This window comes from Arachis hypogaea, chromosome 17 (genome assembly GCF_003086295.3).
Source record: "Arachis hypogaea cultivar Tifrunner chromosome 17, arahy.Tifrunner.gnm2.J5K5, whole genome shotgun sequence".
NCBI lineage: Eukaryota > Viridiplantae > Streptophyta > Magnoliopsida > Fabales > Fabaceae > Arachis > Arachis hypogaea.
The window spans coordinates 129766192-129780196 of record NC_092052.1 but is presented as its reverse complement, the minus strand read 5'-3'; the positions used below and the strand labels follow the sequence as shown (position 1 = coordinate 129780196).

The 14005-nt window shown below is 39.7% G+C and overlaps 1 protein-coding gene across 2 annotated transcripts; it reads left to right on the top strand.

Moving 5' to 3' along the window:
• The first annotated feature begins 4644 nt into the window (after positions 1-4644).
• LOC112764567 (protein DETOXIFICATION 27) lies at positions 4645-9546 on the top strand. 2 transcript variants are annotated; one of them, XM_025810238.3, is made up of 8 exons: positions 4645-5324; positions 5407-5948; positions 6217-6303; positions 6381-6437; positions 7175-7413; positions 7698-7816; positions 7934-8023; positions 9289-9546. In XM_025810238.3, exons 1-8 carry the CDS (start codon positions 5061-5063, stop codon positions 9370-9372), a joined length of 1482 nt encoding a protein of 493 aa, XP_025666023.1. In that variant the 5' UTR covers positions 4645-5060; the 3' UTR covers positions 9373-9546. The 2 variants fall into 2 exon arrangements, with proteins under 2 accessions (XP_025666023.1, XP_072079724.1); XM_072223623.1 differs by lacking the exons at positions 7698-7816; positions 7934-8023 and having other exon boundaries at positions 4826-5324.
• Positions 9547-14005: the final 4459 nt, after the last annotated feature.

Genomic DNA, 14005 nt, shown 5'->3' with positions numbered 1-14005 from the left:
TGTGTACTTCATTGAGAAGTGAATAATTTTTGTTTTCTTAATTATTCTTCAGCAGGTTTCATGGCAGATGTAATCCATTATTTTTTAGAACAAATAAGTGGCACTTCGTGATCCTAAAACCATGACAGTCTCACAACCTAAAATAATTAATATTTAGATAAAATATCACAGTTGTCTTTTTATTTATTTTATTGAATGTGTCATAACAAAACCAATGCAAGTTACAAAGAAAAAATCGTCAGAAGTTATTAATTTGTGTCAAAAGAACCACGAAATCTAGCTAAGTATGAGAAACCAACCACAGTTAAAAATGTACAACCAAACGAAAGAATAACTATGTATGCTCAAAAGAGTTCAACAGGGACAGGAATCCACCACTATCCGATGCATTCCAAGTAGTAGAAGCCTCAAATCCTTTCTCTACAGAACCATCATAATCATTATCTGTCTGTAGGTCAACAACATCCAACAAAATACATAATAGAAAAACAAAAACAACATATATGAATCAACAACACCTTCCCCAAAAAAAATTTGAAATAGACCTCACGTCTATCACATACCGGATGCGGTTTTCTCTTCCTTTTTTACAACAATTTCTTAATTGACTTGTCTAACTCTGCTCCAAGTCTCTTACTCTTTGGTCATCCTTTAGTTTTAACTCTTGAGAGTCCCTGTATGTCATGTACAACAACACCGCCTATGCTCTATGTGGGTATAGTATTCTATGTTGCAGCAACAGTAGTCAAATGCATCCTGGTACAGTAATCAGTCAGCTTGGTCTTTGCATCCCAAAGGGCAGATCGCAAGATGGCTGCTTCCTCATCACAAGTAATGAACTCTTGAGCAACGTTATAGAACTCTAAGCACAAACGCCTAAACAGGTTGTGGCCTTCATCGGTTCGAGCCACATCATGGCTACTCTTAATGTAGGTGTGCTTGTGCATGATGTTCTTACTCCATCGAGGAAGAACATAGCAGCTCGGTACTCTGTCAACTTCTGTAGTATGAAAACACAACAAGGGTGTGGCAACACAATATACCAGTGGATTCAAACTTGTTGCACTCGCACCGAACCTCTTGACTCAATGGGTCAAAATCTACTGTGAAAGTACGGTAAATAGTCTTCTCCCAAACTATCTTCAGCTCGTCCATTTTAACAGAATTGAATCACCCTATTGTTCAGTTGACTGAACCACGCAATTGGTTTTTTTTCTTACCTCCAGTAGAACATCCCTGAACATATTACTGGTGTATTCCCACTGAAATTGTCTCTCAATGCCGGTGCTCCCTATACATGGGATGACTCCTTTCGATTCCGCATCATCATCTTTAAGCTCCTTCTGTTCCTTGTTTCCAAGCACATTATCGTATTAATGGACAAACTGGACCAACCTACTCTTGCAATGCAGAAATCCCCCATAAAATGCGTTCATACTTTCACTCCGCTGTGTATTTCTCATACCGGCACAAAATTCACTCTTGAAGAATATTGAAACCCACTTCCGTCGATTGGCATAAAGGTCTACATAAAAAACCAGAGTATAAGAGTGTCGCTTAGACACAACATGATGACCGCTTTCAAAGAACTAAGAAAACAAATAAAAGAACATCCAGTTTCCCAAGAGAAAAACCATATGTTTGTGTATTGAAAGGAACATCTATTGACTAGGTAAAAAAGAAACATCGACTACACTGCTAAAAAAACAAAACAACCAATTCAAACTAGCGGAATTACCAACAGTAAATAAATAGGCAATATGCAACCAATATACGGGAGTTAAGTTAACGATAACGGACCTGTTAACCATCTGTTCTGACCTAGGTCAAATTCTTTGATGAATTCAGTCCAATCAACTTCAAAAGAGTCAGCAGAAGGAGAATTATACATAATGTGATTCATCTTATTATTCAATTCTCTGTACCTAGCGTAACCTCCAAACTTGAATTGTGACTTCTTCAGTATGTGCCAGATGCACCATCGGTGGACAGTATCTGGTAGGACCTTCCTAATAGCACCGGTCATGGCCTTGCACTGGTCAGTGATGATCCCCCTTGGTGCAGTCCCGACGCATCTCACCCATTACATGAACACCCACTCAAAACTAGGGATCTCCTCGCTCCCAAGTAAAGCACAACCAAGAAGAGTAGACTTCCCATGGTAGTTTACACCGACAAAGGATGCAAACGGTAGACTATGCCTGTGAAAACACCAACGACAAATGATAGACACAAAAACAAATTAAAAAAAATTGCTTTTGCAATTCACCCATAAGTAAAAATAGACATGTTTCTTCTGTAAGTGGTGTCGAATGACACTACATCTCCGTAATATTCATACGAAGCCCTGCACCTTACATCTACCCAGAGTGCACTCCTAAACTTATTAGCATCGTCAACGTCTATTGCATAAAAGAAGTTGGGATTGATCTCTTTCATTCGAACAAAATAATTCATCATCTTCTTAAAGTCCGCATTGTCATCAGCACATCGGAGTGTTCTTGTGATGTAATTTCTGACATCATTTTCTGAAAAACTCAGGTTTGAAGATCCGCCAATCTCGTTTGCCAGTACTAGATACGTCTCGTTGGGTCTTATACCAACCTCGTCGTTATCCGTAATGACGCACTTAACATGCATTGTCAACTCCCTGTACTCATGATAGTGGACCGCTTTCTTAGCCGAACAGGGGTGGGAATGCCTCAATTCTAATTAGACCTAATCCAACTTTCCTTCTCCCTATCCAGCATGACATACATCCTTGCTCTGCATCTCATGGCTGTAATTCTTTTTGCCTGAGTTGCTGCCTTCACCCGAGACTCCCGATAACCTTCTCGCGTGCAGTGAATAGACTGATTAATGGGTATCTTTGATTTCTTCCGCGTCTTGTCGAAGTTCGTGTTCCTTATTTTAGTAACGAACCCAACTTTCTTTGCATAATTTGCATAAAATTTCTGTGCCAGAGGCAACGACTCAAAACACATTCCTATGACTGGGATTTCCTCTTCACTGATCCCACTATGATCCGGCAACTGTAATGTCACTTCACAAAACCAAATACGAATTAAAACTAGCATTAACACAGTAACTATAACGCGATGACAAACAATAAGGAATAATTCAAACCTCGTGTCTCAAGTCCAACTCATCCTTTCTCATCACAATAACGTCGGTAATTTTATCGACCTTCAATGAAAGACAATGAAAAAAATATTTATCAACTTAAGATCTTTACTATATAATGAATCACTCCAATAAAAAAACATCAAAAAATAGTGCAAACACATATGGGAATCAAGCATATTTTATTATAAAAAATATCTAACTAACATGAATAAGAAACATTCACATAACACGAGGTTTTTAAGGTAAATGGCGTGGACAAGTCCAAAGAGACCAACTTTTTGAGGTAAGAGATCTCTTTCGGAATTTTTCCATAAAAACCAGCATTTGACAAGTTCAAATGCTTCAAATTCTTTAGCTTCTTGATCTCAGAAGGAATTGGAGAGCCAAAGACATTATAAACCAAATTCAAACTTTGCAAATAGTACAGGTTAAAGAGACTAGAATTGTTTAAACCTCCAGTGATAAATTCCTTACTCAAATCAAGACCAATTACATGTCCCTTGTTGCATGATACTCCCTTCCATTAACAACAACTATCATTTTCATTCCAATGAACTAGTTTTTTAGATTTGCCAGGGTTGAATTTAAGGCTTTCTTTCAAATGGAGAAGTAAGTATTTTTGGTGAACAAGATTATGGTCGGTTACAATATGAACATTGATACTAATTATGAAGTTTATCAAACAAAAGGATACTAAGAAGGACAAGACTGATGAAGACCCATTGTATATATTTGATTATTTGGTTAAGTATGTTGATGAGGATGGTCTAAAATAGATTGAAGATATGCCTTTTATAGATAAAACCAGCTCATTGTTTTGGTTGATTTTAAATTCTACTATCTTATAATAACATGCACTATTTCTTTGACTCGTTAACTTATCAATTACTCACTACTATCTTCCATTTTCTTTTTCTGGTTTGATAATTCAAAGTACTCAACTCACCACAAAAAACATCTAATTAACATGAATAAGAAACATTCATTTGTCATTAAATTTCATACAATGCAGGACCAGACTATCTAACATACCTTAGACCTCTCTTGAATAACAACTTTACCCACAGTCAATTCTTCATTCCCTTCGTTTGAATTGATCAATGTGCTATTCGAACCGCCTTCTAGGATTGAGAACTCCATGGACGTTACACTTTTTCGAAAGTTTTGAACCGCGCCGACAGCTTCTTTGTGCAGAAAATACTATGCGTGATGGTCTCTGCGAGAAGACCACGCTCACGAACGTCACGGTCAATACCGGCACAAACCGCGGAGAACCGACGAGGGAGCCATGGGTTGAATGATTTAATGGAGAGGGTGGAGGCAATTGATGAGAAGAAGAGTGAATTATTGTACCGTTTTCGAAAAGAACTTGCACCACCATCAATGACAGTACCGCTAATGACGTTAAGGATCGAGGATAACCGATAAAGGAGCGCTGTGAGCATGCCTTGGATAGAGGAGGTTGGTGCCTTTGCTGTTTGGAGGAGAGCTAAGATGCACCGCAGCCGTGGAAAGGTAAAGAGAGTGAAGATTTGAAAGCATTGTGGACTTTCACCGTGATTTCCGTTAAGAGGTTCTCAACGTATCCCTTCAAACCTAATTTTCGCATTAAAAACCATTAATAACAAATATTTTAAATTATAAATGAATAAAATTAATTAAGATAATTATAAATAATATTCTTCCTTAGTTAGGAATTAGTTCCATATACTATTCCTAATATTCTTGCTTTTCTGAAAGGGAATGAAAAATAAAGAAAGAAAAAGACAGTGATTTTATTTGTGGCGGATGTGATTTGCCCATTTTTCTTTGCCAATATGGAAGTATGAAACCGGAAATATCCTACTAGAATCCAATTTGGAATTGAGCACCATCATGTTTTCTCTTTAAAAAAACAAAAAAATAGTCAAACAATTGATAAGGTATTGCCATCGATGAAGAAACACGGCGCACACGAAGAACATGGCAACCTTACCGAAACCCTCCTCCTTCAACATAACGACCAAAAGATACAACATCAGCTCTGGATCGAGACCAAGAAGCTATGGCACATCGTGGGCCCCTCCATCTTCAGCCGCGTCGCCACCTTCACCATGAACGTCGTCACCCAAGCCTTCGCTGGACACCTCGGCGAACTCGAACTCGCCTCCATCTCCATCGCCAACACCGTCATTGTTGGCTTCAATTTTGGCCTCCTCGTAAGTAATATAAAATTATTGATAATAATTTATTTAATGATTTCTAGTTTTAATTTAGAGAATTGTGACGTGGACAAAACAGTTGGGAATGGCCAGCGCGTTGGAGACACTGTGCGGGCAAGCGTTTGGGGCAAAAAAGTACGGCATGCTGGGGATATACATGCAGAGGTCATGGGTGGTTTTGTTTCTGTGCTGCTTCTTGCTCTTGCCATTTTACGTATTTGCCACTCCCATCTTGAAGCTTCTAGGGCAGCCTGATGACGTGGCGGAATGGAGTGGTGTGGTGGCTGTGTGGCTCATCCCTCTTCACTTCAGCTTTGCATTCCAGTTCCCGCTGCAGAGGTTTCTTCAGTGCCAGCTCAAGACGGCGGTGATTGCGTGGGTTTCGTTGCTGGGCCTGGTGGTCAACGTGGTCACCAGCTGGCTGTTCATCTATGTGTGGGACTTTGGAGTTGTCGGTGCTGCCATTGCTCTGAATTTGTCCTGGTGGGTTCTTGTAATTGGGATGTTTGCTTATACTGCTTGCGGCGGTTGCCCATTGACTTGGACCGGTTTTTCCATGGAAGCGTTTTCTGGTCTCTGGGACTTTCTCAAACTCTCTGCTGCTTCTGGTGTCATGCTATGGTATGCTCTAATAGAGAAAATTTACTGTCAGTATTTTATTAAGGAAAAGTCTAGGGGACAGCAACTTTGTTAAATTCTGGCCAGTATAAAAAAAAAATGAGTCATTGAATGAAATCTTAAATCAATCTCACACCATTAAAATTATTATTGATGGCTATTTGATAGCTACAAATCACAAAAGTTATTGGCCCTAACATTCTTTTTTTATTAAAATTTAACCAACACTTAATTTAAAAAAAGGTGAGTAATTTGCATGGATACGATGCAGCTTAGAAAACTGGTATTACAGAATACTGGTGCTAATGACTGGACAGTTAGAGAATGTGACGGTTGCTGTTGATGCCTTGTCGGTATGGTAAGTTAATTTCTTCAATGTAATTTATATTTAGTGGAGGTTTAATGTTTAAATTAATTTGAAATTTTAATTTACAGTATGACTATCAATGGTTGGGAAATGATGATTCCCCTGGCTTTCTTCGCTGGTGTTGGGTACACTTCTGGAACCTTCTTCTTTCTTGAGTTCCCTGGTTGTGTTTTATTCTTTAAACTTTATGCGTACGTAGATATGGATGTGCATAGATAAAGATGCCATTTCACGTTTTGTGCATGTCCCCTTTCCATAACTTCGTTATATATATTTTCCAACAATAATAATATGAACCTTTATTTTGAACTCTCTATTATTCTATACTTTTCTTTTTAAATTATTATACATAAATAAAAAATTAATTATATATTATATTTGTACTATTTTTACTTTTTTGACCAATCTTTTATCTTCGCCGATCACGCGGTGAATGTTATCTGTGTCCTTCTTTTCATTTCTTTTTTTCTTCAACACATACAAATCATCTTTATCTTTATAAATTCTACGTATCAAAAGTGTGATGATACAACTAAAATCCAAACATATTTATACTTATAATGTTAGAAAAATGTCGCTATCTTGGTATCCCATCCCCTTGTGGCCTTGTCTCAGCGGGCCACCAGATGTCGAATATTAATTATATGGATGTGATAGGATTTTAAGTCTTATAGATGAGTGAATTATATTAAGGTGAAAACTCAGGTGCAGTCGACTTCACGTGAAGTTGATACCTGAGAGTCGTAAAATAATTTGACTGATTTAACTAAATTTTTATCTAACAGTTCTCAGATATTAACTTAGCGTGAAGTCAACTTTACCTGAGTTTTCACTTTATATTAATGATGATGATGTTTTACAGAGTAAGGGTAGCAAATGAGCTAGGCGCAGGAAATGGGAAAGGAGCAAAATTTGCAACACAAGTGGCAGTGGCACAATCAATTGTGATTGGGGTTGTGTTCTGCGTGATAATAATGATTTTTCACGACCAATTCGCTTACTTATTCACCTCCAGTCCCCAAGTCCTTGATGCCGTTGACCACATGGCTTTCCTCTTAGCCATCACCATCCTCCTCAACAGTGTTCAACCCATTTTGTCAGGTCAACTTTTCTCTTCCATCCTAACTAATTATTCGGTTCTTTGATCAAAATGATATAATATATGGTGTACGTAAGTATAAATATTAGAATATAGAACCATGTTTGGAATGGTTACCTTACAATGCAAATAATTTAATAAGGTGCATGTGTGAAATAGTGTAGCTACAAAGAATAATGTAGACTTCATACTTTTTCTTGTACATATGATGACCCACCAAAACAAAAGGTATTCTTGTACATATGTAGACTTCATATTATTTACTATGATGATATATATGATACAGGAGTGGCTGTTGGTTCGGGATGGCAAGCATATGTAGCATATATAAATATAGGGTGCTATTATGTTATTGGACTCCCTCTTGGAATGATCATGGGATGGATCTTCAAAACTGGCGTCGGAGTATGTATCAAACTCAATATAGTTTACTATACATTATGACCATACACTCAATTTAGTTTACCATTATTTTAACTAACGTCTCAAATCATCAACCGTGCACGTCTCTAAACGTGACAGGGTATATGGGGAGGGATGATTTTTGGAGGCACTGGAATTCAGACGCTCATACTCATCGTTGTAACATCACGATGTGATTGGGAAAAGGAGGTAGAGTTCCAAATAGATTAAACTTGCTAGCTCTCTCCCTCATTCTTTATAATTCTCATCCTTTTCCACATTTCGCACCAAGTAGAAACGAACAAACTCATATATATCAAACACATTTCAACTTTTGACTACGTGTATGTCTTGCCTTAGCTAATAGTATATCGTTGTTACTTGTTAGGTAATATTAGGCGGTCAAAAATAAAAAAATTCACATACAATTATTTTTATGTAAAGATAAAAATTAATAATTATTAAATAATAATTTAAAAGTTATACCAAATTATCTAACCAAATATATATATATGAGTCTCCACTTTATTAGTCAATATCTACCTATATACAAAATATTTTAATTTAAAAATAATAATTAAAAATAGTTAAATAATTTAATACTATTTGATGTAATACTTATCTACACCTCAATTATTATATATAAGACATGTTTAGGTGAATAATTACATATTTAAGAATATTTGTTGTCACTTTGTTCTCAACTAGGGTAATTAGATGTCGTTTAACTGTTTAAGGGTTTAACATATTTTGACAGATTTTGCTAGCTAACATTCTAATTGAGAACAAACTCATAGTTAGTATTTTATGAAGAATAAATGATTAAATTAGTTGTCAAAATATCATTTATTTTTTAAATTAGTTTATGAAAGATTTTTTTTAATTAAATTTAATTTTTAAAAATTTTAAGTTAGTTATTTTAGTCTTTCTGTTATTTTCGTTGTTAATGGTATTAAAATTTATTGATGTGACACATTAAGTGATACTACAACATACATTTATAAGTCTTAATTAGCAACTAACTTAATAAGTTTATGAAATTAGATGAAATCAATTCTAAATTGAGAGATTTCAATGCCACAAGTTCTCCTCTCAATTAAATTTTGATTTGATTTAATTTCATAAACTTATCATGCTAATAGTTAATTAAAACTCCTATGTATGTGTTGTAGTATCACTAAACATACCACATTAACAAATTTTGGTATCGCCAACAAAAAAAATAACAGAAAGACTAACTCGATTAATTTAAAATCTTTAAAAGACAAATTTGATTAAAATAAATTTTTTAAAGACTAATTTAAATAACGACTAGTGTTTTAAAAATAAATTTGACCATTACCTCATTTTATAAAACTAATAATAACTATCAAAGCCTAGCTAACTGTGTTAGGCAATAACATGCATATGCTAATAATTTTTCTTAAATTTTTCCCCCTTCTCTGGCTTATTATTATTGATTGCATTTTTGGCAGGCTGAAGAAGCTAGTTCCCGGGTAAAGAAGTGGTCAAATTCTAAATCGAACGACCAACTAGAGGGCACCTCTGATCCCCATTAATATTAGATTAAATATGATCAGAACGATTAAATATTAGCTAACTCGAGTTTTGATTTGTTTGCTGCTCCAATGTCCGGCCAGTTACTAGAATTTGCCATTGTATGTGTGTATGTAACATTCTTTGAATCCGGCTTTTTAAGTTACTTCATATACACAAGTTCTGATTAAGAATAAGCCTTGCACCGTGTTCCCATGTTATTCTCTTTTTCTTTTTTGGTTGCCCATGTTGTTCTCTTTAGTGATGCCTACACAAGTCAACAATATGCACGATACATAGATGATTAGGGAGTGTGTTTGATTCAAGCTATATAATTTTATCTTCAGGAATATTTTTTGAGATACAATATATTATTTTATATTTAGAGTAAAGCTCAAGGCCCAAAAAATTTATTATTTTTGGCCCGTATTTTTAGATATTAATCTAATATTTTTTATCTAATAATTTAATAATATATTTTTAATTTATATTTTTAAATATTATAAAAGATAATAAATTCTGCTAGTTATTTAACATTTTTCCTATATTTATTCTAGAGTTTAAGTAGCTTATGGGATAACAAAGTTTCTCTTATTTTTTTATCCCTTCTTTATTGTTAGCCAATTGATGTTGTTAGTGGTTCTCGTATGATTTATTGCCTTCATATCTTATTTTCTTGTTGATATGCTTTTATAGTAACCGTATTAAAGATAATCAAAAAATCTTTTATTTATTAAAATTCTTTAATTACAATAAGGAGCCGAAAAAGAATGTTCGTGAAGTACTTTTGTTTTTTATTTTTGTACGAGATGTTTCCGGTACGGGTTGAAGGGTGGATCGGGAACCTGCGGATCAAGGCTGAAGTCGGGTCGTTTGACTGGAGCAATGGGGGGAGGTACCTGCAAAGACACTCCGACGCTCAAGTCAGAATGGATCTAAGAGGTGTAAGGTATGTGGGATGAATGAATACCTGGAGGGACTTGGGTCCCTTATTTATAGGCGATGATGGGTATCTTATCCTATCTTATCTGGTTACGATAAGATAGACGAATGAATTCGAAAGTTGGTTAGGAGCTCTGGAAGACCGGTTTTTGGGCCTTCTGAGCGAGGTGCGGGTTGGACCCGAGGAGCCGGGTCGGGTGCAGTCCCGGGTCCGAGCTTCGTGGCTCGGGTCCGTAACAGTTGCCCCCGCAGCGGGAGAGTGAGCGAGGTCGGTCTGTCGCTGGGAGATGCTTAGGCCTTTAGTTTTTCTAGAGTGGCCGTTTGGTTCTTTTGAGACGAGGTCGGTGCCTCGGTTTCGTCTCGTGGAAGATTCGTCTGACCGTTTTGGTCTGACGCGACTCTTCCGTGTCTGCTGCGCCCGTTGCGTTCTTCGAGGCGTGATTTATTAATTGCTTTTTCCGAGGGGGCATTTATTGCGAGGGGGCGTTTTCCTCTTTTGCCCTCACGTTTGCTTTGCTTTCCAGGGGTATTTGCGTTATTTCACTTTTTCAAAACCGTTTTGGTTTTTCTTTCTTCAGTTCCCTCGTTTGCTTCATTTCTCTATTGCTTTCTTCTCCGAAAGAGCATCTTCTGCTTTCCTTTCGCACTCTGTGGCTTTGGTTGGTCTTCTGCCGTAGCATTTTTCTCCTTGGATTTGTTTCCTTCGCATCATCAGGTTGGTGTTCTTCTGTTTCCTTTGTTTCCTCTGCTTTGTCTTTCTTTGCATTTTGTTTCGTCTCTGCTTTGTGTAGATTTAAAATTGTTTTATGGTGTATGACGGTATTGCATAGTGGTAGATAGTTCTGTTGGGGTAGTGGATTCCGTAAGGGGGCGAGCGCCATCGTATAATTGGTGGTGTATGGTGGTGTCTATTTTTGGTTTCATCCGCCGTTTTCTGCCGCGGGGTTTGGCTGACGGTGGTGCTCGTCACTATTTTAGGTATGGCTCGTCGAAGGACTGAGGGTGTGAGGGCTCCGGTGGCCCCGGCGGGGGGTGTCCCCGGTCTTTTCTCTTGGGTTACTAGTGATGTGTGGGGGACGCCGTCGCGGATGACGGAGGCGGACCTCCAGCGGCTCCGTGATCAAGGAACTGTTTGCGGGAGTGGCGACGCCGAGAGCCATTACGAGCTTTCTCTTCCCGGGGTTGATGAGAGGGTTTGCTATACCAATCTTAACTCTCCGACTGTGCCGGATTGGATGTGGGTATATGAGGCGATGTTTACCCGGCTTGGCGTTCGGCTTCCCTTTTCCCCGTTTGTTCAACAGTTATTGAGCCGGTGCTCCGTGGCGCCGTCCCAGTTGCATCCGAATAGCTAGGCGGCGATACGGTCTTTCGAGCTTGTTTGTGAATTTTTGGAGCTTCCTGCCTCGGTAAACGTCTTCCTTTTTATCTTCTTGTGTACCCTTCCAACTAAGGAGGGGAAGCACAAGAAGAGTTATGTGTCTTTTAGAGCTCAGCCTCATCGCCGGGTCTTCGGGTTGTATGAAGATTCTTTTCATGGGTTTAAGAGTGGGCATTTTAAGGTTCGTCCCGCAAGGGGGCATCATCCTTTTTGGCTGACATTGGAGGGTGAGCGTCGATTCCCCACCTATTGGAACTTTAAGGCGGGGCCGTCGGTGTTTACTCGGGTTTCAAAAGAGTTCCTGACCCTGGAGGAGCGGGATATCGCTCTTGTTCTGTGGTAGTTGTTTGGAGAGCGTCCTCTTAATCCTCGGGATGTGATGGGTGATCCGGTTGCTTGTCGGTCGTATGTTGGTGTGTGTCTGTTCTTTTCTTGGTTTTTATGTTTGTTTTTCCATTTTTGTAACTTGGGATTTTTGTTTTCTTTTAGTTGAGATGGCTGGTGGTTTGACTTCCTTGGCACGGTTGAAGGCAGCGATGGCCCAGGAGGAGGGGTCGTCGTCTCCGGCTACTCCTGTTTCTAACCCCGCCGTAGGGTCGCAGGCTGTTTCTCAAGAGGTGGTTTCATCGGGCGCGCGGGCCAATGCTCAGGTTTCCCCTGGCCCTGCGAATTCGCCTGAAGTCATCGTGGTGATGGCTGCTGAGGCTTCTCGGAAGAGAAAAAGGCCCGAGGAGCCGAGCAGCGAGACTTTTGAGGAAGAGGGTCTTGTGCCTAGCGTGATGGACCGACGCTTCGATGCCCGGGGTTCATTGATCAACACTTGATGCCTGGTACGGAGCCGTTTTTTGATGGCTGCGATGTTTCGTTCCAGGCCAAGTCGGTGTATCGTGCCCTCCTCCGGTCTGCCGTTGTCGTTCGGAAAGCTGAGCCCGTGATGGCTCAGGTTGGTTTGTTGGATAAGAAGTTTCGCCATTCTCAGGCTGAGGTGGCTAAGTTGAAGGAGGAGCTTGAGGCTGCCGATGCTGCGAAGGAGAGGGCAGTGAAGTCTTCTGAGGAAGCCGGGGCAGAGATTCTCCGACTTTCCGAGGTTGAGACTTCGCTTCTTTCCCAATTGGCAGAGGAGCGGCAGCGGGCTTCAGATGCAGGTTCTCAAGCTGCCGTGCTTCTCACTGAGTCGGAGACTCTGAAGGCCGAGATTGCTGCCTTGAAGAGGGAGAAGACGGAGTTATTGGGTGATGCAAAGGATGCGATTGCGGCTACCGAGGAGACAATGAAGGCTCAGGCTTTAGTGCTGGCTCCGGGAGTGGATGTGTCCGTGATGGGAGCCTTCAAGACTGTTCGTGACGGTCAGATTGTCGACCTTGAGTAGCTTTTTATCTTTGTAATTTTATTTTGAACTGTTTGTTTTTGAATATTTTGGATGGCCAAGGGCCGTGACATTGGGTTCCGCTTAATGGTATTTTCGGCCGTTCGGGCCTTTGTATATTCCGTTTTATGGTATTTTCGGCCGTTCGGGCCTTTTATATGTTTTGTTTTGAGCTATTCCATTTGTTTTGTTGTTTCCCTTGGACCGTCGTTTGGTCGGGTTTTTGTGGATATCCGTGTGTTGGGCCTGGGGGTGATCAATCCCCCAGTCGTGGCTGTGTCTTTGTTCCGTATTTGGGACGTTTAGAAAGGTAGAAATAGCTTTTAACGAAATATTTATTTAAGGTTGGGCCTCGTTAAAACCCTCCGTCTTTGGGGGGAAAGAGTACCCGGGATAGATACTTAAGCGAAAATTAAAATTCAGGAGTTGTAAAATGGGAAGATAAAAAGGGGTGACCTAGTTAGGTCGGCCTAAGTGTAGTATCGCCGTAAATTGGCGGCATTCCAGGTCCTTGGGACTTCGTCGCCGTTAAGTCGTTCGAGTTTATATGCTCCCTTTCCGATTACCGCCTTGATTCTGTATGGTCCTTCCCAGTTGGGGGTGAGTTTTCTTTCTCCTGGGATCGGGGGACCGATGTCGTTTCGTCGTAGGACGAGGTCGTCGGTCGCGAATTCTTGTTGGACGACGCCATGGTTGTATCTTAAGCTGATTCTCTGTTTTAGGGCTAGCTCTTTGATGTGAGCTATGCTTCTTTCCTCGTCAATGAGGTATCGTTCTGCTTCCTCGTCGTTACCGCCGACCGTTTTTCTGGGGCTTGGGTCTCCGATTTCTACCGGGATGACTGCCTCCACGCCGTATGTTAATCGGAAGGGGGTTTCTCCTGTGGTCGTTTGCGGTGTGGTTCGGTATGACCATAGGACCGATCCGAGCTCGTCGGCCCATAGTCCTTTGGCTTCGTCGAGCCACT

Coding starts and splice junctions, on each gene's coding strand:
- LOC112764567 (XM_025810238.3), top strand. CDS start 5,061: ATGAAGAAACACGGCGCACACGAAGAACATGGCAACCTTACCGAAACC. Junction 5,325..5,406: donor GCTTCAATTTTGGCCTCCTC/GTAAGTAATATA, acceptor TGGACAAAACAG/TTGGGAATGGCCAGCGCGTT. Junction 6,304..6,380: donor GTTGATGCCTTGTCGGTATG/GTAAGTTAATTT, acceptor TTTAATTTACAG/TATGACTATCAATGGTTGGG.